This window comes from Haliaeetus albicilla, chromosome 19 (assembly GCF_947461875.1).
Source record: "Haliaeetus albicilla chromosome 19, bHalAlb1.1, whole genome shotgun sequence".
In the NCBI taxonomy this organism is placed as follows: domain Eukaryota; kingdom Metazoa; phylum Chordata; class Aves; order Accipitriformes; family Accipitridae; genus Haliaeetus; species Haliaeetus albicilla.
The window spans coordinates 7,512,971-7,538,740 of NC_091501.1; the positions used below are offsets into that span (position 1 = coordinate 7,512,971).

General features: G+C 41.7%; 1 protein-coding gene across 3 annotated transcripts in view; it reads right to left on the reverse strand.

Annotated features, from left to right (window-relative positions):
* Positions 1 to 25,770, reverse strand: part of TBXAS1 (thromboxane A synthase 1) — a 242,626-nt gene that overhangs the window by 129,823 nt on the left and 87,033 nt on the right. For all 3 annotated transcript variants that reach the window (XM_069807488.1, XM_069807487.1, XM_069807485.1), the window contains one exon: positions 19,703 to 19,755. In XM_069807488.1, coding sequence (XP_069663589.1) covers positions 19,703 to 19,755 — 53 coding nt within the window. The remainder of the gene's footprint in view (positions 1 to 19,702; positions 19,756 to 25,770) is intronic.

The window sequence follows — 25,770 nt, forward strand, 5'->3', positions numbered from 1 at the left end:
ACAGGACAGTACTCACAGTCAGAGTCCTTACATCACAGTGCACTTTGTGCTTGAAAGCATTCAGAACTAAAATTTGGGACAGGAGCATCTCCTACTCAAGCTTCTTTTATGAGAAAGTGACTCACAAGCCAAGCTTATGCAAACAAATCTATTCATCATCCTCCAACTCAGACCAGTCACCCGAACTCCCAGTTCTACTTCCACAGCTAAGCTCTTTCTTTTTTATTTACTCTTCTCCAACTTTCTATCTATAGGCACCTGTTTTTCCTTTCCTTATCCAGTTATAAATAAGGGCAGAGAAGGAGAAGAAGGGGAAAAAAATCCCCTAAAGCTAATAAATTGAAAATACTGAAAAAATACCTTAAATTGCTTTTTAAGCATAGTTCTGCCTGCTGTTAAGGAATGATTGCTGTAAAGCACATGCAGACTACCATCTTTTATTGTACCGCAAACAGCAAAAGCTCTCTTCCTGGCTTTTTTCCATTCTCCTACTTTCTGTATATAATCTTTCTAACCTTTTCTAGAACACAAAAAGAAGAAGGTGTATATGGACATGCTTTGGAAGTCAAAATCCACAGGCTAGGAGCATGACTTCCATGATCTTCTCCTGAAGTTAAGGAAGAAGAACAAGTAATGCTAAGCATGAAACAAGATCATCTGAGCTATTTAATTTAGCAAACACAGGTCCAGAACCTGCAAAGCCACCAGAAAGATGCTTAACTGAGTTTTAACATATTTTAAATCCTTTGCAGGATCAAGGCCTCAGTCACAAACCAAAAGGATATCTCCCAACTAGGTTTTGTTTTTTTTTTCACTTGTTCCGACATGACAAGTAAAAGATAAAATCCTCCTGAACAATAATCTATTCTTCCCAAGTAAATAACATATTCACCCCTGCCACGTAACCTCATTTTGATTCTGTATTACTACACGAGGATATCACCAGTCTCACATAGACTCAGATTTAGTATTGAACAAAACCTGATATTCTTGTCAGAAATTTAATACATAAGAGTTTGAGAAAAACAAAAGCCTCCCGGCAAGTGCATTACAAATGGATTCATGAATAATTTAGGACAGCACTTTTTATTAACTTTCTCTAGGTTAATCTTTTCACGGGGCTTGTCCACACACAAAAGTCCTACATCTAACTACAGTGATAACAGTACCATTACACTGCTTGACCCAACCCTTTGTAATATTTTCATGTAGGGCATTCAGGGTGCAATGCAAATGCTTGGGACTATCTAGCTCACTCCTGCAGAGAAACAAGAATGCGTAAATGTAGTACAGCGTCCTCACAGCGACACAACTCTGTCCACATGGGAATTTGTTGCAATACTGCCATTCCAGTAAAAATAAATTTCATGACCCACGCATGAGTGTAATTTTCCTGTGTAGATGAGGCCTCAAGTTAAGTTATGCTGTTAGGGCAATTTTTATTAAATTTCAGTTTAAATTGCAGCCCTCCAAAATAGAGAAAAAAATCCACATTTTTAGACCAGCAGCTTTAGCTCTGTTGGAAGGTGAGACAGGAAAGACCTGGTACCAGTACCTCAACAGCATGAGGACCATTAGCTTCCTCCAGCAGTTGAAAGGGTGGATGATGAGCCATCGCCCCAGTGGGCTGCTGGTGCAGAAGCAGTCAGCCCTGGGCTGCACCATCCCCAGGAGGGCCAGGCAAAAAGTTTTTCAGGAGTGTTCAACAGAGGGCATGGACCTACTCCCAGAAGTTGCGGAAAAAGCAGGCTGCCCTCCAGTGTGTTTACCAAAGGGCTTGGAGGTCAAGGGGGTGGTTACGTTACAGTATATTGAGCAAAGGAAGTTAATCTGCATCCAGAGTGTTTTAATAACTGAAGAGGCTACAAACACCCAACACACTCAACTGCAGCAGTTTGGTTTGTAAAAGCAGACGAGCGCCGCTCTTATGGCAATTAACAAAAAAGAGACTTCTGCCTTGTGTTCAGGTTTCACCCAAGATGCTGCAGTCCTCTTGGCAATGAGTCATTTAGTAAAAGGCTTTTATCCATAAGAATAAGCAAGAATCAGCAATGAGTTCTGCTGTTTTGCCCATACGCCACCATTGCTTTCTGCAGAGATGTGGCCCAGGTGTCTCAAGCCATGCCTAGGTGCCTGCCATGGCCGTGGCCACAAAAGTTACCCCACACTGGTAAGAGATGCCTGCCAAGTCCAGCTACGAGCTGAGGCAGGAGCAGTGAGACAAGAAACACTTTGAACTATCCAATCCCTCCTGCAACACTCAAGCACACCATGTCCCTTTCCAATGTTTGCCAGGGACCCCCCAGGAACATAGACTTCTGTTCTCAAGCGATGTAGCAGATCAGTCAGCTACTTTTAATTTGAAGGACCAATTTAGCATTATCCTTTCTGTGCCCCCAGGATCATTCTGGCCACACTACACGGTCATCTGCTGCCGATGGCATCCCTCAGGTCCTGAGCCACGGACATGCTCTCTGAGCAAAGCTCACAGTAACGTTGCCTTGCCGCGCAGGAAAAGATGCGAGTGCGTGCACAGTACATCATGGCAAAGGGCCATATGTTTTTGTATAACACCCGTGTGGGAAACACCTGCAACCCTTTCACCTTGTTCATAGTGCTGTTGTCAATTCACAGGAGACTTTGATCTCCCTATCTATTATCACTCCCATGTATTACAAACACATCACATTAATCACAAAACACGTATATGCTGTTAGGCAATAAACAAGGCTTTGTTTTCTCTGCTGCAGTGTGGTAAAGTACACAAAGATCATCTGGAAAGCTAAACGAAAATAGAAAATTTTATTATCTCTATCTTCCTCAGGGAAGAGCAAAGAACCAAAAAAAAGGGGGGGGGGGGGGGGGGGGGACACGTATGCAAAGATACAGAGATACAGGGGAAAAGGCTAATTTTCTTAGGAGACACTTCCTTAAAAAAGAGTTCCTCGATCACTCTGCCTCTTTTGCTTAGAGGCCCCCATTCACTGCAGGCAGAGAAACACAAAAACAAGTAGCGTGCTGCTTGTTTAAAATAGGAATGAAGCCTGGCGTTACTTGCTTAATTATTTCAGAGGTCAGCAGATTGATTTGTCATGAGCATTGTCCCCTTCCAGCTCTTGCAGGCAATTCAGACTCTGTAGGACTAAGTGATACGTAACGAACAGCTGAAAAGCCCAAACACAATCTTCACAGAAAGGGTTACTTTGGGCTGGGAGGAAAGGAAAGGAGGGGACAAAAAATTGCCAGGTACTGAGAGTCCCATTATTAATTCTGTTATATTAGCAACTAGAGGCCTCCAAGGTCCCTGGGCCTTAATTTGGCAGGAGTTATACATAAGTAGAAGACTTATTCTACGCCTGTGAAGTCTACAATTTAAACAAACAGGAGCAACAAACAGCGGGGAAAACAAACAATGTCCTCCATTTTCCATCTGAGGGACTAGGGCACAGGCAGGTATGGAGGAGCCAGGAATTGCCAGCAATCACCTTTTTTTTTTTTTTGACTCCCTGTGGGAACGGAGCTCCTCAGCTGCCATGTACACCTGGAAATCCCACGCCAGCTTTCTTCAGGCAGGGGGAAGTCTGTTGGAAAAGTCAGGAGCCACTTCTCTTGTGTCCCAGGCTGTGACCCTAGCTGGCAGGGTACCTTCCTGGACTGTTTTTATAAAGAACTGACAAACTGAGTATCTCTGGATTAGAGAACTGAGAAATGCACATTACCACTTAAGAAAAAAAACAAAAGCAAAAACAAAACCCCCCAAACCCCACAATGCCCTAAAAACAGGTGAACTTACTGCACATGAAAATGAAGTCCTGGTAGCACTGAGCAGTCTCAGGCACAGAAGAAAGTTTCAAAGCACAGCTCTGCCAACACACACACACATGCCTCAGCCAGAGACTAATCCAACCCATTGTGTAAATTCATGAAAAAGACATGGCCACAGTAATTTCTATTTAAGAATAAATTGTTCCTCATTTCCTTTTTCAATGAACTACACTTCTTTTCATGTCGTGAAAGCTTTAAAATAAGCACATAGAACTATTAATTTAATTCCTGACTGTATTAAAAATATCATGTAACAAGATGCTCAGACACTCGTGCACACTTTCTGCGCCGCTCTGTATTGCTATGCATCCACCTCTTTGTCCACATACCCGGGATTAAAAATGCTATCTTCTACATACCAAGAACCTCTGCACTATCTCAAACTTGCACCTTGCCAAAAGACCTCTGTTTTCTGACATGCTTAAGGAAGTATCAAAAAAGGAAGAAAATTCCGGGATTATTTATATTCTCCCCACCACTAAAAGAACAGCTATTTTTAAAGGAGCTCCTCCCTTGTCAGGTGCAGTAAGAGACTCGTGGTACAAAAGTAACACATTTAGGGTTGACAATAAGGAGAAGGAGGGCTGATTGGGCCCATTACAAGGTACAGACCTGGTAGAGTCTTTCAAGTACCTTACACCAGGGTGCAAATGAGATCTATTTCTGGGCATCTCTAACCCCAGCTGGGGTTTAGCAACTTGAGGGTGTCACACACATTTACTAATCCCTTCCCCCTTCCAAGTGAGCAGTGCGGAGACGCAGACTCTGCATGGCTGTGTTAATTCATTCATGAAATGAAGTAGATGACATTTACCCACATATAAGGAATGACAGGGATTAAATTAAGCTCACAAAGTGCCATGAAGAGAAAAAAAAACATCCCTGAATTATACAAGCATATTTGGCAATCTATGTCCATTTGGTTTTCTGAGGTAATCTGAGTCCACATCCAAGTGTAAGTACAAAACCTCATGCCCACGTTCAGGGGTTGGGAAGAGAAGCAGCAAAGGGGATGGACAGCAACAGAATCGTTTTGTTTCTTGCTCCAGGTGGGCTGTAGGAGAAGCCGGGCGCCAGGGCAGCGCGGAGCCGCGGGGTCCCGGGCTATGCTCCTCCGCAGCTGGGGAGCTGCCGCTTCCCAGGGCTGGTGGGGTTTATTTTTATCCTGGCAACTGAGCTAAGATGATTGCCACCACCGCCGCCGCCGCTCCGCGTGCTTGCATCATACTGCTAGCGCTGATTAGCTACATCAGTATTCCACTTCATTAATGCAAAATGAAAGCTGTAAATAGGGTACTGCTTTTATAGGATGCTACTGGAAATGAGAAGTACTGTGATATTAATAAGAAACCAGTTGCTCCTCCTGCCTGGGTGTGTGGTGCTATTGCTACTGGGTGACGCTGAAAGCACTCATAGCTCTTCATCTCATCAAGAGTGCCAGAAGAAGGTTTCTAAATCTTTTCCCATGGTGTTTCCCACCAAGCTTGGACTGTATTAGTCTGTGTTTTGTTACCCGTGTTTAGACTGTGACATTTTCACCAAAGCTTGTTTTGTCTGCGCTCATTAAAGCGCAGTATGCCTGACTGACCTCATGTGATGGTGCAGCAGACGTTTCCTGTGGGTTTCAGCATATTTCTGTGCCTGGCCTTTCTGTGGGTTTGCGAGACGCGCCATGAGAGCAGTGTCATCTCGGGCTCTTTGCACCTAATTCACTACCAAAGTACTCCTTTGCCATACCCTGAGAGAAAAACCATCAGGTTACTATTTCCAGAACACTGGATTACTATTTCTAGGGAAAGCTAAATCTGGGAGATAGCAAACTTTCTGTGTGTTCAAACTTTACTTGCTACCATCTAAACACTGTTCATTTGTATGGACTTGTACGAGTCTATTATTTATATTCAACAGTGCTACCTATTTTTATCAGTGCAGTGAAAAAAAAAAAAACAGGCTACAAGATGGCTGAGGAGGATAAGCAGACAATGTTACTTGGGCTAAACAAGGGCAGCCTTTTCTCCATCTTTTTTTTCCATGTAAGGGAGGGAGAGGGATCTGCTCAGCGCTTATCCTGATTTCTAGTCAGAAGCTCTAAGCAGCTTCTCTTGACAGACAGGTAAGCAATTTCTGGGAAACAACAGGCAGTATTACCCTGGCAGGGCTACAGCCATTTTGTACAAGATAAATGGAGACAGAGCAGCGCACTTGAAGAAGATGAGGGATACGACTGTGATGCTACATCGAATAATATGGCTGAGAGAACACGTAGAAGAGGGGCGTGCGGCGCAGGGCAGCTTTCTAGCAAACCGAGGGGGACCCATCCAAACGGGTAACCATGAAGCCAGGGAAGATCCTCAGTGTCCCAGAAAGCTGGAGAGCACGTGTGTGTTGTGGTGCAGGCTCCAAGGAAAATTTGGGGACAGGGGACAAAAAGAGGAGACCATATGTGCGACCATATGGAGAAAATGAAACAGGAAGGAGGTCAAAGGATTTAAATATAATTTACGATACTACAACATCACAAGATACAGCAAGCTATAAAACAGGTTGACTATAATAAAACCACAAGTGTAATAAAGTTGCTGGTTACACACCCATCACTAAACTTCATATAAGTAAACACACTTCAAGATGACTGAAACAAAACCTGCATGATCGGACTTCTGCCTCTCATAAAGCATTTCTGACCATGATAAAATTAAGGTTTGTATTATTTTTCCTCCCCGAGACTTGACATCAGGGTACAAAATAAAGCCATCCATAAGTCTGCATTTCTGCAACCTTCATCTCATATATACTTTACATATCATGGCCAGGATTCAAGTGTGACTAGTTTTTCACATCTCCAGTTTTGGTTAGCCATTTTAGCCCTGAAGGAAAGAAAAGGCTTTCAGAAAACACTGAGTATCTCTATCTGCTGAAAAGTCATGTCCTCATACATATCTTCAAAAGAGGCATTCAGAACAGAGGCATTCAAAATCAGTAGGCTGTTTCTGTTTGTTTTGATTCTGCACTTCATCTTTGATTTCTTCATAGGCAAGACAGCTCACGTGCCTCCTGTAAAGATGATCAGCAGTGGTGGATGATACAGTATTTTATTTTTTCATGTGTTTGAAATGAACATATACATAATTTTCTTTCAGTCTACTCCTTCTTACTGGCATTCTGATCTTAAATCAATGAGAGCGGTACAGTATATGGCACACCATCCCTTTTTATTCCTTTGCTCTGTTTACGTTAATGCAGATGCATGCATTTCTGAAATAATATTGTCTTAATATTAGAAAATTTTAATTCCTCAATGATAGATAGGACTCAATATGCTGGGGTTTTGCATCATAAACATAACATGATGAAATGAGTAAGCCAGATTGAGTTTTCTGTAACTACACATGCACACACCGTTTTGTTGAGTAGGAAAGACGACACTTCGACTTTGTCATGGCTACCAGCCTGAAGATATCTGGAGTTTAAGCAAATGAAAGCACAGTTTCATAAGTGGGAAGCAATGGGCAACCTATTCATCTGGTTTGCGTGTGATAAAGACACAGATCCCAGCCAACACTGGACAGTGTTACTTAGGCAAGTAAAGGTTTGCCAGACTGGCCACGAGGGGGACAGTCATTGGGACTCACTTTTCTTTCCTGATCTGCCTTAAAAAAATATGTTGAAACAAAGAAAAAAAAGGATAGTAACCACCTACTGAGCTCCTGGGAATGTATTTTTTTTATGCTACAGCATATAAAATGCACACAGGAAAGATTCATTTTTTTAAATCCTTGCATACCTATGGTAGTGTGTACTTTTTCTATACATTCTTAAGATCTACACACATACACACAAAATCATTTAATTTTGTTAATGCATTATTAAATGCACACTAAGCCCAATAAAAGTCATTTCCCAAAGCTTTATGCATTTATCATGAAACCACTAGCAGAATTCTTTACAATAAAAATGCTAGCCGTACACATGACCAAACTAAATTATCTTGGGAAATGGCTAATATCTGACCATGTGGAAATGTTAGAAAGCAGGGCTTTGTTATAGAACTAGAAGGAAAAAAATAGATGTATTTTCTTACGGAAAAATTGCAATGATAAAAATATTTTTAATAGTAAAAAACGCTGCAGCTCCAGGAAATCTTCCTGAATCAATTCAATCTGTGTCATGCCGGACTTTAAAAACCCATTAAAAATAACCATGATAAATTTCCTAACCTCTTTCAGTGCACCACACAGAAGACAAAGGAAACTGCAATTCAACAGATAGAAAAGAAAGAAAAGAATGGAAAAACCTGATAGCTTGTGCATCAGCGGTAACATCCTCGCTAACAACAACGGGCAAATCTGTGCCACAAAGGACGAGAGGAGCAGGAGTGATGTGCACAGCTGACAATGGCACTCCAAAGTAATGACTTCCAGGAAAATCTGCTGCTACAAATGGACAACACGCTGCTAAGAAGTAGTTGAGTCACAAGTTTCATAACATGGCAAATTATTTCAGCCTAAAACCAGACGTACTGAAAAACAGGATGTATACAGCTCTGGTACAGCAACTATGAGGATAGCATCCTACGAACAGCTAATATGCTCACCTGGTTTAAATTATTAAACCTCACTGAAATCCTTGTAAGTTCAGGGATTTTTCGCAATATTTAATGTGCAGTTGTAATACACAGATCATGTTTCAAACAGTAACATTAGTAAGAGCACTACCTAGTTGACCTATTTTCCATTTACCACCTTGTACATAGTATCAGTTGTAACAAACACTTCTTTTGCTGCTCCCCTTTTTTTTTTTTTTTTTTGAGGGGAAGGGGGCAATTGTATAACAAATGGCATGTATGTCACCATATTCTGAAACAACCCAAATCCCTGAGGGCGGAGGAGTACATTTAGTGCTCTCCTCTTCCATGGATGTATCGTTTCACCATGGAGCAGCAGATCCTGTTCGCTCACCTCCTTCTTCTGATGGCCAGCCAGGGCACAGCATATCCCACCGATGCTGGGACCCGATTCCCACGTGCACATTGCACACATTTGAGCTCTCTTCACAGCTGTCCCAGGCCCGCATATGGCTGCCCAGGGACATGAGCAAGATGTGGGCTCAAGAACGTCTCCTCTTTGTCTCAGTCGTAGCTGCTTGGATGAAGACCTCAGGACTCCCATGGACCTGCCTCATTTCTGAGGCATCTGAGTAAATGTTATCATCCAACACCGCTTTGCTATGTTACTCCCCAAGCCCTCTGGATCTCTGGAGTCTGCTGGAGTGGTTTCCTAGAGCCCTTCCCTCTAAATGTTCAAGCATACATGAAACACCAGTAGTCATACTTAGGATTTCTGAGAAGGCAATTTCTGAACCAAAAATTGCATTTTTAATTGCTTAAAGTCTACCTAGGAAAAAGGGAAAACAAGTATATTTGAAAGCAGACCAATGTAAATACTTCATATTCCTTCTAAATATACAGGTATTGGGGCAAGATCAAGCAACTTGATCCTCACGCAAGGACAGAGGTATAGCAGAGATACAACCCACTGAATCTATTCATAACCCCTATAAACAAAACAAAAAACTACAAGCACAACTGTAGGAGGAACCATCACTGAAGTAAATATATTGATCTATCAAAAATGATTGAAGACTGACAATAAAAGGGTTATAAATGCTTAGAAGAAAGAGAAAGCAAAAACACAAAACCAACCCACTGAAAAACTCCCACCTGCATTCACAGGGAAAAATGGACTGGAACAATAAAACACAATGGCAGTGCCTGTACGTCTTTGATAGCTGCCCCTCCCAAAAGCTGGAACAATCTTGCTATAAACCAAGCAAATGAAAATGTAAATGCATGAGCAATCATCTGGGGGATTCAGATGCTTCGTGTCCTGTAGGCAAAGAAGGAAAGGGGAAAAAGGTAGGAAAGCAAGAGAATGCACCACTTTTTAATATTTGTAATTATTGATCATGCTCTCTCCTCACCTGGAGCCTTTTTAATCCAGCAGAGACCTTACAGTTAAATATGCAACACTGCCTGCATGGCAGCTTTAGCGCTGCCAGCAACACCCGCTTGTCCTCTGACCTCAGTGCAATCTGCTGCTTGGATTCCTCCGGCAGGGACAACCTGAGGATTTTGGGGGTGCCAGCCACAGCGAATCACGTAAGCGGCTGCCTGCAGAAATTCATGTTCAAAATGGCAAGCTCAAAAGAGGCACGGGATGGGGAAACAGGCTGAACACAGCGCCCAGAGCAGTCCCGTGGGTATGTATAAACACAGTGGTGCATCAAAGGGGTATCAGGGCCTACTTGAAGGCTTATAAATTGTGTATTTGTTTAAATATTTTGCTAAGGAAATGAACATGAGGAAAATTATGGTAGTTTCACAAACTTGATTCTGTTCTTCACTATTGATAAAAATCCAGTTGCATTAGTTATCGGGCAAAAGCAAATAAAATGCCACTGACGTGGGAGAAAAGTTGGGTCTGTAGTAAGAATAAGTTTAGGTACTTCAAGTATTAATCTTCCCATTTTGCAATACACTTCTCTGCCTCAAAAATCAGAATTTAAATTATTGTAATAGAAAATAATGTAATATTTAATGGCTAATGCCTTTCCATGTGTCATTATGTTACCATCTGACCTATTTTAACATTTGCCTCTGTGCTGCACTTGTAGACCTACTTTCTCTTCCTCCTACCCCATGCACAGCATATTTCCTACTGGGCCAAATGGACAGCTAGTGGACATATAAAATTGTTAGGCTGCTTTGATAACATTTTACTTTGGCCCTTCACACAGAGTATTTCATAAGATGTTCCATGCGATAAAAGGTCCCAGAGAACCAAGATCCTCTCATAATGTCACTTTGAAAGACTCTGCAGCAATTCCCAGTGTCCTCGCCAAGACTCTTTTTCAATAAAATAGATTCCAACATTGACAGAAAAGCTTGGATTATTGCTGAGTGATAAAATGTCTACTACTAGCCCTTACAGAGTCAGAACATTGCTCCCAACTCACTCCTTTTTCTGTAAACTACTTTAAGATGTCTAGCTACATCTTAAAATTTGCTGTACAAAACCTAATTTTATTCAATAGGCACCATCATCCAAAAATCAAAGTTATATAACATGAGAGAGACCTAAAAACATTGGGTCAAGATCCTCAAATAGTCATGGCTCTATGACTTTAATGGAGCTACACTGAGGTAAACAACAGCTTGAAGCTCCAGACCACTATTTTCAGGCTCGTTTACATGGGGAGAGAGGAGATTCTGGGACAAGACGTGATTTGAATCTTAATAAAGTTAGACTAGAAAAAACTCCTATGGGAGCACACCCCTACAGATACAATAATTGCTGGGGGAGATGGTCGGGTTTTTTCCCTGTTGTAGTTTGTGTCATTCCAGAACTGCTTTGTCTGTGCATGGGAGGTTTTTTGACATTACTATAGCTGTTTAATTATACCAGTACAATTTTATCAGTGTGACTAAAATAAACCCTCCTTCAAGACAAGCCTTCAGGTTTAGCCACCAAATTTAATGGAAAGAAAGAAAGATTCACAAGCCCCAGGGTAATGGTGGCTCAGCTCATTCCATGCTCCCCAAGCTAGAAAAAAAATAAAGAGAGCAACAGCTGAAAACAACTTCTCCCTCTGCAGTGGGGTATACTTTTGCCTATTGCCTGATGAAATCATACCCAGTTCACTACCAGCAGAAGGTCTGACATAAAGTAGACTCTCCAGGGAAAGAAGAGAGGTAGTCGAACAGAGAAAAAGGGTAATTTGAAGATGGTGCCAAACCAACAAAGAAAAAGGAGATATTTTGTTCCCCTTACTACTAATAAAACATAGTAGACTAAAATTGATCCCCAGACTAATAAGGTAGAGGAAAAACTAAAACCTATATATGACAAAACAATAAAAAAGTAATGAAGAGATTTATGGAAGTATATAAAAACCTTGGAATGACGTAAAAATTGTCAGGTCATGTTACTGTTTTCAGCTCAACATGGATAAGAAAAAACACAGAGGAATAAAAATTAGAGCATGGAGGAAAGATAGTATAGGGCTGGAGAGGATGGAGAGAAGTAAGAGAAAGAAAACAAAGGCAGAGCAAATATCTAGGGGTGGAGAGGGGGGAAATCACAGCAGGAAGGAGGAACACAAAGCCCACAAGACAAGGTTGTCAATGTAAAAAGAAAAAACAGAACAAACCCCAGAGCCAACAAAGTGGTGGCACCATCAAAGGACAACAGGCAGCAATTGATGGGAAGCGCCTCCATAGATACCTGGCAAAGCGTGGTCAGCCTCAAAGAGCAAAATATGACTATTTCTAAGAAACTAAGAGACATCCCCAATCCATTCCTGTGCAACGCTTTGGTGTCCTAAGGGGCAGAGGCCCCACGAGGTCTTGTCTAAGGACCCCCCAAGCATAGGGAGAGAGGGTCTTACCAGCATCTGCATCCCAGAGGGAGCTCCTAGCAGATGGACATGGGGAAGGGACAGAGCCATGGATGCTCCAGCCTGTGCCAGGGCTCACAGAGAACGGGGACATGCAACAGGCTGCTGATTTGCAGTTTCTTCTCTGCATCCTTCTTTTCCAGTGCCCAGTGGGGGGATATGTGGGGAAGGGAAATCCCTTTTGCTTTATGCCTCTCATGGCACACGAGAAAGCAGTCACAAGCTGCTTTTGGGTTTCTTTGGGCTGCCACAAGGAAGGGTAAACTGGCACTAGAGTCACCTGGCGAGGCAATAACCTGACTCTCCTGTGAAGTGTTGGGCAACCAAGGAGGGCAGGAGTTGCTCCTGAGTTGCAGCATTAGTTTAAAGTTGATCTGCTTCAAAGGCTGCCAAGAAAGGGAAGGGGACACGCACTGGGAGGGATGATGCATTTTCCTCCCTCTGTGGAGAGTCGGGGGAAATGATTCAGGAACTTCATTTAAATTACCATGCATGGCACTGGGAACACCAGTTCATAATCAAGTACGTAGCAGGTGAAGCCAGAGACCATTAATAGCTCCTGAACATTACATATTGTATGTATCCACTTCAGGCTTGCATGAATACTTCTGGGTGCTGTAGGAAATTCTAATGAAAGCATTTAATATGCACAGCAAAATCTACAATACTGCTGTTTTCCCATACTTTCTAGTGGGATTGGTATACTGAAATAATGCCTCAGATTCTTCAGTCTTTCAAAAGCCCTCAGCCTGCTTCTTCCCAAATGAAAGGTAGACTTTACAGCCTGTTAAGAAGATTAACAAACACAAGCTCTGGTGGATGGTGAAGAGGGTAGATCAAAGTGAAACTAAGTCTAGGAAACTAGTTTTTATAACTGTAGGGCTCACTCAGAATATTTCCTCCCCCTGCCTTGAATTGGGATGACACGGTCTGGTATGCAGGTGCTGATCACAATGGTGGTACATGATAAGAAGAGGCAATCTCTTTAGCAGTCCTATCCCAAGTCCTTTAAAACGACAATTCTAAGCATTAATTAGCTAAGCAGGCAGTACAGATCAAAGATCACCCATGCTCTATATTAGGTGTAAAACACTCATCAGGCAGGATGTTTTCAAAGGAAACTTCAGTTTTCAAATAATCTTAACCTGGAGCTCACAAGGACTATACTTTAACAGCTTAGTGCTGCACAACCAACTTGCAAGGAAACAGGGAATGAAGAAACACCTCCCTGGGAGCAAACAGAGGTGAAACCTCCTCCTGGCCAAAGCTGCTACTTGCACATGCAGAAGCAGACCAAGATTTAATCAGGTTCCTCAAATGCTAAGATATGGTACAAGGGCCTGCTCTCTGCTTCCCTCATCAATCTTAGGGGCTGACACAGTTCTGGCCAATCTCCCAGGGCCTTTCTGAGCCGTACCAACCAGGGGATTTCCCTCTATGCGAACACTAATTCGCTGAAGCTACAAACACAGCAGTTTGCACATGCCATGAGTACAGAAACGAGCATCGGGAACATTGTGCAGGTGACGGGCGCTGTCCTTTGCTGCCTTGCCAAGAGCATATAAAATGTTGTCTGTCTCATTTGGTTGGATTTCAAACTCTCTTTCCAGAGGTGTAAAAGATTACATCAGGTCTTTGACTTACATTGGCTTGAACAGCTGCAGTAGAGTCATGGAGCAGTCATGGATGGAGGAAAGAAACTTGGAAAAAGCACAGCAGTGAGCACATGCATGCAGCTCAGCCACCCCAGGGCCAACGCCTGGAGTCTCAGAGAAGAGACAGAGAGCTTTACATGCAGAAGAGTTTACCGCTTGCATCAAACATTTCCATCCAAATGGCTTTGCCTGCGCTGAGGGCTGGGACTGTGACATTTTGGTGTCTCTGTCTGTGAATACCTAGAATACAAGTGTCCCTGGACCTGACCAGGACAGCAAGAGGCTACAGTAACAAATCAACAGCTATCACAGAGTAGACAAGCTCAAGTTGCATGGTTCTCATGGGAGGTCACAGTCCACACATAAGATTTGTCCATGGCTAAGAAGAGCTCATTAATGAATACCTTCAACATTACTTGTACACTAAGCATCAATTTGCAATGTTCCAGAGACCTAAGTACATTTGAAACATGCCAGAATTAAACTAGTCAACTAATTTACCATAAATTCTGCCTATAAACTGCATCCCACAGGTCTCCATATGCAGAACTTAAAATACTCCAGAATGATCAGGCAGCCCACAAAAACAATTACAACTGTAACAATAACACTAGACTCCAATTCTCAAAACAGTGTGGTATGCCACCTTTTGGGTAAATCTTTAGGCATCAGTCCCATAAAAGGCTATGTTTTTAAGACCAATTAGCTCTAGAGAGAAGAAGAGAAACTGGTGATGATATACCCGTAACTCACAGGACTTGTTCAAGCAGCTTGATTTAACCGTTGGAACTAACTATAACCAATACCTAATTATGGTTAAGTGTGGGGAGTCAGATGGAGACGTAGCATTGTACCGTGACACTACATTTCTGCCAGGAATATTTTTGGGTTTCAGTTCTTCTTTAAAAGACAATTTTTTAAAAATAGGTTACTATTAACAAATTCTGAAAACGTTAACTAAAAAAAAAAAACAAACCAAAAAAAACAAAGAACGGGTCTGAAAGTTTAATTTAAGAGTGTTAAGATTCTCCTATTGTTCAGTCAATTTTTGAGATGATCTTTTCCATTTCAGAGAGAATGGCTAGCACATTACAAAGAGGAGCAATAAAATTGTCTACATGCAAAGTGCTGTCAAAAGAGAGGGTGGGGAGGGGGAAGAAATATTTTTCTCCCCCTTAACTTCTTTCAGCTACAATAAACCTAGGTGTTTATGTGTACTAACAGCAGTAAAAATATTTTTCAGGTGCAAATGCAATTGTTTCTTTTATGGCCCTGATTCAGCAACGTAGATAAACTTCTGCCTAACTTGAAGCATGTTAAGTACTACCATTGACTTTAATGGGGTTACTCATGTGCTCAAAGTTAGGCACACGTTTAAGGGGTCTGCTGTACTGCATCCACAGTTTGCAGTATTTAAAGGAAAAAGAGATAACTCATTCACAATAGCCATTCTGGGGCTGATCAACAATCCTACAGAGTCAAAGGACCTTATCACAACACATAAATGAGGAAACACAGTGAGAAAAAAATAAACTGGCCAAAAAAGTACACCATTCTGTAAGAAAACAAAGATCCAGGGAAGTGAGACTACCAAAAATCTTTATCAGGTTAAATGTGAAACAGAGATTACGAAGAGCTACAGATCAGAAATAGGAAGCTTGTTTTTCTTCTGTCCCCCCTATCCTTGCCCAGGTATGATTTTCTCTGGCTGAAATATGAAAAGCAGATTTTTTTAAAATATCAAAATAAAGGAAGGTCCACAGGAGAGGTAGTAAGTCCATTAGAACCCCAATACAAAAGGATAAGATTGTTTCATAAAACTAAATTATTTCTTTACATGAGCCTTCAGAGACAAAGATGAGAATACCTGTCTTGGGATTACTCTTTCCACATAAAACAGAATAAGGCTAGAAACAGAAAGGTTGAAAAAAAAAGTTTGTTAAATTAAAATGGCAATAAAGACACTATTTCTTCAGGTAAATTAACTGCATGATGAAGACATCAGCTGTTCCCTGTAGGAGGAGATCCTGCCCCTGTCCACCTCAGGTTTGCCCCGAGGTGTTTGAGGAGGGCAGAAGGAAAGATAAGGCTTTGAGAAAAGTTCCAGATGCCCAAATCCTAGAAACACATGTCCCTCTTCTGTCCACAAAAGGGGAAAGCCCCAAACCTCTGCAGTGACTAACCAGTGTGCCTCAGCCCTGATGCAAAGGCCAGGAGGAGCAGCAAGAAAAACCTGTTTCTTGTCCACAACTGTTTGATTATAGACTCATCTGCAGAAATGCTAACTAGTGCCATCTACAGTGACATTTTTTTGGGAGAGGAGAAGTCAAGCGTTAAGACAGAACCAACTCTGGCTGCATAGACTTCTGAAAAGCTGTCAGCTGCCAGCATAGCTTACAATCACAACTCACCCCTGGACACATTTCAAGTTAGGGATGGGTGCCGTGATATATCCTAACCCTTTAAACTACCCAATCATTTAAGTGACCAGGCTTGATCTTGGTTCCAATAGTGACTTATTACAAAATCATTTAAGGAATATTAGGACATCTTTAAGGAAAAAACCAAAACACTACCCACACATCAGACATTGAGTAATTCTGTAGACACCTTAAGAAAAATCGCCTGTCTTACTTTAAGTTGCTTTCTGTGTATTACTTAAAAAAAGTGCTGAAGTAACCCACTGAAAAACAAGATACTCTTTATATGGAAATGGAGCTCCGTTCAAATCTGTGTTTTCATAAGATGCTTCAGGACTACCTGGATTGCCTCCAGGTTAAGCCATACATGCTTACAGTGCTGTAAAGTCATAATGATGCAATCGCAGTAGAGTGGTCAAATGCATATGAAGTGTGTATATAAAGTAAAACTAACTCACTGACTCTACAGATCTGCTCGTGTTGTAGCAGTTGCTTTTCTGATTCCATAAAGTATACTCTCCCACTTTATTTCTCCTCTTCAACCCAGAAGCTCTTTGTTTCTTTGTCTGTTCTTACCACCTATTTCTGATCAGTAGCCACAACCTACAATTGAAATGGAACAATGGTGGGGGTGAAGATAAAGTATCAAAACATCAAAGTTAATCCCCCCCAAAAGTGACATAAGTCACTAATTTCCACAGAAACCAGGACTACTTTCCTGCAAAACTCTTAGGACAAAAAGGAGAATATTCAAGACGAATCTTAACATGTATCAGTACATTGCTTGCCAAATAGGATATTCTTCACTTTTTATTTTTGTTATGGAGAACCAGCACGCATATTTTAGAGGAGATATTTTTATAGAAGGTAGTCCAAACTACAGCTGAACCAAAGACTACCACTCTGTTGCAAGATCTCTTCAAAAGTCACGTCCGTGGCTTGGATTCCCCTGTTGAATAGAAATGTTCCAAATCTGCTTTTGCACCAAACCAAAGCTGTTTGTTTCTGCCTTGGCTTCCATCTTGGGCCATCTCGGTATGAAAACAGACGGTTTTCACAGCACACACTCACAACTGAAGACTATTTGCATTGTCTCTCTCTATAAAAGAGTAATACCATCACCTCTCCTTTGGATCTGCACACCGGAGCGAAGAAAAAAAAAAAAATGCTTTTGTGACCTACAAAAGCCTTACTTGAAATAATTCTCTACGACTTGAGGCCTTTTGGAATGGAAGGGATATATTGTTTTGACTTGATTAAAGCTGAAAAGTTGATTTGACATCCTGTTGTCAAGGAAACCAATTCACACACAAAAGAAAACAGTTGTGATGGTATCATTCAGACTATTCAAGTGACCTTAGAAAGAAAAAAAGGCTTCAGTTCCAAAGATTTGTATTCAACTCACTTCACCACTGTAGAAATAAGGATCATTGCTCTTTATGCTTATTGGAAAGCAGTATTCAATCTGGAAAAAGCAAAATGCCACATCTCCTTCCAAGTGCCAGATCCAATAGTTTGCTGGGACCATACACATAAACGCACCTACCATTTATTGCCTGTTTCAAAGAACCACAGAAAGAAACACACAGAAGACGTATAGGGATGGAGAAGGAATTTCTTTAGGTGACAGGACCATGATAAATACCCCCCAACACATACCACACCTATTGAACAGCAGCTCACAAACCAGGTTTTAAAACATCCTTCTTCAACTACAAATAAAGCTTACCTCGAGCACAGTAATGTTTGAGCCCAGCTTTGTTTTCCTGGGAGATACCAAAAAGCAGCATTTTTTTCTCTGCCCACCTCCTCGATCCCTCACATGTTTTTCATGCATACAATAAATAGGACGTAGTTATGCTCAATCTGCTCACTCCTCCTACCTACAGCGTCCCAAAGAGGCAGAATTGTCCTGGCTGACCACTACCACCATCATCCAGCTTTGCAGCCCATGCAAGTCTCACAGAGGTTTTATTCCCTAACAGCTGTGGGTCGATTGGAAAAATGAAACTTTCTATCTATCCGCTCACACGCTGTAATTATACATTTCTTTCTCCAATGACATAGCCTTTGCCTGGCTGAGTGAGCAGACAGACGACTAAATAGCAACTTGTCTTGAATTCAGCTTCAAAAAAAATAGGCATGATATTAATAAGGAGGGAAATACACTGAGGAATGAATGCCAGTGTTCTTACATTATTGTCATTTAAGGGCATCACACCAAAGGTCACGGAGATAATAAGCCTCAGTCATTTTCCATTTGTTACACAACATACAAATTGCCACGGTGTTAATGAATATCTTTCTCCATTCCTGGCTAGCTAAGACACTGTATTATTTCCTCTTAGACAAGTACCTAACCCTTGGAATTCATTATTTCCATCACTTCTTGCAGCACTTTGTCCTTAGGGCTGAGCATAAATGCCACAAGGCGGCTGTGGCTGGAGCATCAAATGCTTCATATGGCTGAGCCTGACTTCTTTCTGATAGAGCTTTTTTGCTGGAAGAGCATACAAAGCACATTTATATCATTTATGATCAAATATGCACACACACATTCATATACGCTCTCTTACAAGTGTCTAAAACCCTTTGCAGAACATAGGGAAAAATTGTGACATAGTCTGTACTTTGTGGATATTGCTTGATACTTATATATTGAAATAATAGTTATGCTAGAAACACCAACTGACCACAACAATAGAAGCTACTATGAAATAACTGCATTTCCACTTAAAATGATGACAACTGGAAAGTAGTTTTTTGGAACAGAAATAACATTCACAGAAATGTGGAAGGGCTTGTATGAAGGGATATTACTGCTTAAACCCTCTTTGCTCCCAATAAACTGCTAAGATAGCACAACTGAGCTATAGAGAGAGGAATGCCTCATTTCTAAGCTGTACTTCATTGTATTTTAAGTTTAGGAATTTTGCATAAATATAGTTAGCAACAGCTGAACCAAATTCATACTATTTTATAAACTGAGGTTTTTTTAAGATGATAAATTATTATTTCTGCTGTTCACTGTAAGTATAAAGAATATGCAGATGAAAAGAGAATATTGAAGGCTGGTAGCTTTGTACAGTTCTGAAAAAGACTAAACTTTATGTACATAATTAAAATTAGAAAGAGAAGAATGATGTCCAACACCAAATGCTGAACTAAAATAAGCCAAGGTTACTTTCTGCACATAATCAAACAACCTCCACCTCTGTCCCCCAGACTGAAACACCGCACTCTGCATTTTGATTAATATCTTATCTTGGTATTTTCTCCTCTCCCACCCAACAAACCCAAAGAGCAAAGGCCAGAAAAGAAGAAAGCTGATGGCACTGCTAAGCTTACCCACAAACAGGTCCATACTCCGTTATGAGTTTTGTGTGATTTTCCCAAAAACCCTGGATAAAAGAAAAATAACAAAGTATTTTAGAATAGTCCTTAACAGAAACTCTATTATACAGTGTTGCTAACACTCATACCAAAGCTTTGAACCTCAATGAGAACCACAGTATTAACTCATAACCTCACCTTTCTCTCATTGTCCATCTGTGACAGTAGAGTCTAAAAATTATGACTAAAAAACAATCCCAACCCCCAAGAAGACCTGGAATGACTTGAAACATGTTTTCATCAGGGTTTTACACTCCAAAATATGTTACCATTTAATAATTTTTTTTTAAATACTAATTTCATGAATGGGGTCCTGACATAATTTTTTTCTGATCTGTGTGTGGATGGAAAAACTAATAGAGAAATTAATAACAGAATAAGTATATGTCTCAATACACACAAGAGAAACACAGGGAACATGGAAAGGTTGTCTTGTTTTGGTTTTAGTTACATTGTTAAAAAAACCCCAAACCTGCAAAGTTGGAGTTTAGCACAAGGCAGTCACCTGGGACACTCTGCAGAACAGTAAACAGATTTATTTTAACAAACTTTTAGAATTTTTACTGTGTTTTGTTTTCATAATTGATGAAAATTGGTATCCATTTATCTAAATAAACCTGCCACTATACTAAATTGTTAGTGTCCTAAATGAATTCAAATTGATTAATCTGAAAGAAGATGTGCAAAATGTATCCCCAAAAGTGAATATAAAAACCCCTGTTTTAACAAAACTGCGATATTTGAGAATCATACTGCATTGTGTTTGTAACTTGTCTATGGAAAAATAACACATTTGACTGCATTAATCTGTATTTATATTAATTCAAGAAAGACTATTGTGATCTATCTTCATTCTTCAGAGAAAATTCACTAACAAAGTAGAATACTTATGCCTCTTACTGAATCTTCCTTATTCTTTATGATATACTGCAGAATATTAGCTAGTACAATATGAACTATCGTAAATACATTAACCACAGACATAAATAAACAAGACCATGTAATGTGTGTATGCTTTGGGAGCATTTTACCACACTAAGCAAAAGAAAATCTGGTAATCAAAAGTAGTTATCCTACTTATCACCCTCGGGTGCTAATTTATCACCCAAATTAGCAAAGCACTTGCCACCACCTACGGTCCTCCTCTTACAGAGCCCTTCAACTGTTTTTTATTCTTAATACAGTTGTGCTTTTTTTTTTTTTTTAATCCTGGACTTGCAATATGTTTATTCTACAGGACAACATGCCTCCAGGTTAAGGCAAGAACTTTAGGTTTTCCTTAAGCTACAAAAAGCTGAAGCATCGCATGGCGTGTAAGAAAACACAGTAAAGATAAAATTATGAAAATGGTGGTTTAGATGATTGCCTGAAAAAAATATATTCTCACCTGAAAAATACTACTAAGGTAAGCAGAAAAGCCTCATCCATTAGCACACAGAAACTAAGGTGGACAAAGCCTTTGTGATACCACAAACACATACAGCTAACTCAGAGGCTTTTATCTGCAGACGGGAAAAGGTACATACGCATTCACACTGACCAGCATTTTGCTACAGCGATACTTCAGCAGTAGCAGGATTTCAGCCTGCAATTGCTATGATTTCAGCATTACAAAGGTTGCCTACTGCCTTCCCCTGCTGATACAAGGGGAAATCCTGCGGCCACATTCCCCCCAGCGCTATTCTCCAGGCAGCCATCTAAGGCTGCGTAAAGCAGGCTCCGCTCATCGGTGCGCTCTGACCGCTTTGCCTGGGAGAGCGACTCCAACCTGCGTAAACACAGCTGACATTTACAGCCCTGCTGAGGCACCAGCGCGATACAGGGTTCTGCTCGGGGTTACCGGGCAGAGTCGAACGCGGGGTGCAAAGCGCTGCTGTATCACACCGCTATCGGCTGCACGGGGCAGAGGGACTTCCAGTCTCGTGAGACGATGCCGAATCAGGTCTGCCCTCCGGCCCGCTTTCCTCCCAGCCTGGGCCGTCAGGGAGGACATCCCAAACCACAGCCTGAACCTTGCCTATGTTTTGCTTTGGATTGCGAGCACACGCGTAGGTATTGCACTTGCTGTATCCACCAGCTGCATTCCAGCGAGCCAGCAGGATATTAACATTTACAAGAAGCCTAGGCTTTAAATGATTCAGTGAAAAAGCCTTCCAGAAAGCCGGCTTCTTGGAAGCGCTGCTCCTGGCTCACTACAGTAGAGGGGTCAGGCAGAACACGTTTCAAATCAGGCCTGTTAACCAATAACTGGTTTTCCACCTCCAGCTCTCCTGAATGATTGCCCTGGCTTAAAATTAACCACACTTAGTTTTTCTTCCCCAAAGTGAAAAGTACATCTGCAGGATGGGGGGAGAGGAGTTGAAAAGTATCCGGGAGAGATTGCGAGACGGCATCCTCGTAAAAAAAAGCGCTCATTCTCCACAATCCAGGATACTTCCTCACGTCCCGCACCACCGCACACACATACACACCACTGCCTGCCCCCGCCATCCACCCCGGGCCCCAGTGCTATCCTGGCCCCCTTCACGGGCACGGTGAGCACCCGGGAGTAGGTCTCGTCGGGCTGCCTGGGAAAGACAAGCAAACAGCAGACGCAGAGTGCGGTGAGGCTGCAGTGGCTGGAGCATGGGCAAGGCAGAGGGAACGCGGGTGTGCATCCCTTACAAGCCAAGGCAGGCCTTTCAGCTGGAGGAAGCTGGGGTTGTACGAAGGTACTTGTGTTTCTTCTCAATAGCCGTGCAGAAGGCCTATGAACCTGCGGTGGTCTCAGTACACAGTGAGGGGATATGCCACGTCCACATAGCTCTGCCCGTTTTGCAGTATCATCCCTGAACACAGCTTCCAGTAGACAGGTACCTTGAAAACATCCTCCTCCTCCTATGAGTCATGTTTGAAGCACAGCAAGCTTCGTAAGTGCTTTTGGTAACTTATTTACACTAGCTGAGGTCGATCTGCTCCAAGGCTCATTATTGCAGGCTTGTCCAGGTTTATAATTGCAATTGTACTTAGTACCTACAGGATAACTAAGCACCTGCCCACCAGCAGCAACTGTTTTACAAGAAAACAGAGGTAGAGACCTCTCTTTGACTCAAGATCACCCAGTGGGTAAACACAAGGAAAGGAAGCAAACTCAGAAATGGTGCCTGCTGACATGTACCCAGGGGCTTAAACAGCCATAAAACAGGAGCTATAATGAAGCAATGGGGGGGGGGGGGGGGGGGGATAGGAAGGGCATAATCAGGGAAAAATGGAAACATATGTATTCTGATTTTTTCGGAAAACAGAAGAAAACTGAAAAGCAAAACAACGCACGGTCTTACGAGATGACACCATGTGCATCAGGAGGAACTGTAGCACATTAAACAGTCACTCGTAACAATGAAGTGTAAAAGCATAGTCAGTAATGCTGTTCCAAATCAGAAAAATCACTTAGCTTTTTCTTTGTTTGGAAGCTGCAGAATATGGATTGTCATCAACAACTCAGAAAAGGGTTAGGGCAGGGGGGACTTGCTGTGTGTGGCCCCTACAGTGAGGTACCAGCCTGATGACAGCCCATTATCAAACATGATAATGCAGGAGTATGAAAAGCTCCTTTCCCTGAAGAAAGCATATTTTACAGCATCTGGTATACCATGGAAACAGCAGCTCAAGTGGGCTGACTGCTGCACACCCAGAAGGCTTCTTTGTTTACATGGCTGGCGGTTGCCTCCCTACAGGGAATTTGCATTCTCCTCTTCCTCTGAGCGCGTATCATCAGCTGCATCTGTGGGCAGAACCACTCGCAAGGCCAAATCCTGCTTTCAGGGATACGGGTGCAACCCCTATGGAAGGGAATAAGATTTGGGTCTGCATCAACCAGAACAAAGTCTGGTCATTGCCAACCATCTATCTTGAGATATCGAACGTTGAGGCTTCAGCTTGAGCAGTGCATACATGAAAGGGCTTTAGAGAGGGCTCCATTGGCTCAAGTATCCCCTTTCCTTTTTTCAATAGATTCTGCCACTCCAAGACAGATCCTTCAGCAGTTTCCCCCTTGTTGCATATTCACCTTGCTAGTTCCTCACAGCAAGAAAAAAATCTGCAGCAATGTCATCTTCCCTCCTTGCTGAAAACGGGTGTAGGCACTAAGCCAAAGTTTTCAGAAAAAGGCAGTAGTACCATGCATTTTGATTTTTGGGGTGTCTAACATGAGGCATATCCAACTTATTCTTACTAGTTGCTTGATACCTGCAGATCTTGTGGCTGCAAATGAGGACTTAAGTGACTTTAAGCTTAAGCTGAAGCTTAAAGCGACCCAGACTGTATGGAGGATGCTTTGTAACATTTCATCCTGCTGCAGCTGAAAAAAAAAAAAAAATCACGTGGTTTATGAACTTAGCTGTAGTCCCTAAGAGTCACTAGATAAAATGGTTTGAAGAGGGCCATGAAGCTGGGATACAGCAGATGCATGCTTTTGACCGTAACTCAAAATCTGGACTCCAAAAAAGCGACCTCGAGAATGCAATAACGGTAGTCCTTGAATTTTGTAGGGTACTGAATGCCACAAAAGCTACTGAGCTGAGTGTGGAGATGGATATGGTGTGCCCATCAAAATCCACTGCAAGTGGGAAACATTACCCATGCAAGAATAGCCAAGGGAAAAAGGCTTCTTTTGTTGCCCCTTTCTGAAAAGCACCACATATTACTTGATGTCAGTCACTTACCAAGACAGCTTGGATTCAAACCTGTGATTCAGAGGCCAAAGACACCACATCCCATCACTAGTCCCATATATGCTACACCCTCACCACCCTGTAGTCAGACGTGATATTCTGCTTCACTGTGATATTAATAACCACAGCATCATTGTTTGAGTGCACACCTCATATCAAGAGACAAAAATCTATACAGTTATTTATGGTACATAATGACAATGAATGACATTTATGGATCAGAGTTTTAGTATTCAATAGGCTTCACATGTCTTTTTTTATTTAGACCACCTGGAAAAAAACAACTGCTAATAACCTAGTACCCAAGCTGATTTTTTTATTATTTTTTTTTAATACGAGCTAACATTTAATTAAAGCAACCTTGTATCAGACTGCAGTCCACTTTGAAGGAATGACCCTAGACTGTACATCATCTCCAGTAATAATCCTAGTGAAAACACTAGGATGCCAGCAGACAAGAGGAGGAAAACAGCATGAACTTCTAACCAGCCTGATTCTGAGCCATGTACATAGTTTGTTTCCTTTGATCGTTACCCTTAATGGCTGTCCTCTGTGTGTAATTTGGTTTAATTTATGTGTATGCCATTTCAGATTTTAAAAAACACATATAGCCCTTCCAAATTTATTAAAAGCAGCCTTCCTACCCTTAATAGTTATTAAGAGAGGTTAGTGTTATGTAATTAAGTTAATCCTCATCTGTAAAGGCTAATTAACTGAACACTAATTGAATCTGCATATGAAAATTTGGACAATGTGTTCTCATTACACAATTTAAAAAAAAAATTACCTGAACTAAATACCAAACAAATTGTAAATTTTTTCCTTCTACCTTTTCAGGTCTTTAATAAAAACTAAGTGGGCAGGTTTATTTCTACGTGCTGCATTAGCCCTCGCTGTCTGGAACAAGGAGCTGTTTTATCACTGTTCGGAGAAACTGCTCAAGTCCTTCCCTTAAAGATGGTTGTTTCCTTTCTTGCATGAGCTCTCTCTTTCTCTCTGCCCTTACCCCATGCTTTTCATTCCCCTCTTCTCCTTCTGCTGTCCATCACCTGCCCTGGTCAGAGAGGGCCGAGGCTCTTGGGATCGAATCCTATCACCCAAAGGATCAGATGGCATCGAGATCTCACCTCAATGGATCATATCACCCAAAAGGATCAGATGGCACAATATGATTCAGTCATGTCGATTCACCACACCGAAGCCTGCACACAGACAGCTCGAAGCCACCTTGGCAGTTTTGGCAGGGCACTACCCTTTCACCCCCAAAGATCACTTGCCAGTGAAGTTCTCTAAGGAGAACACAGCCTCAAC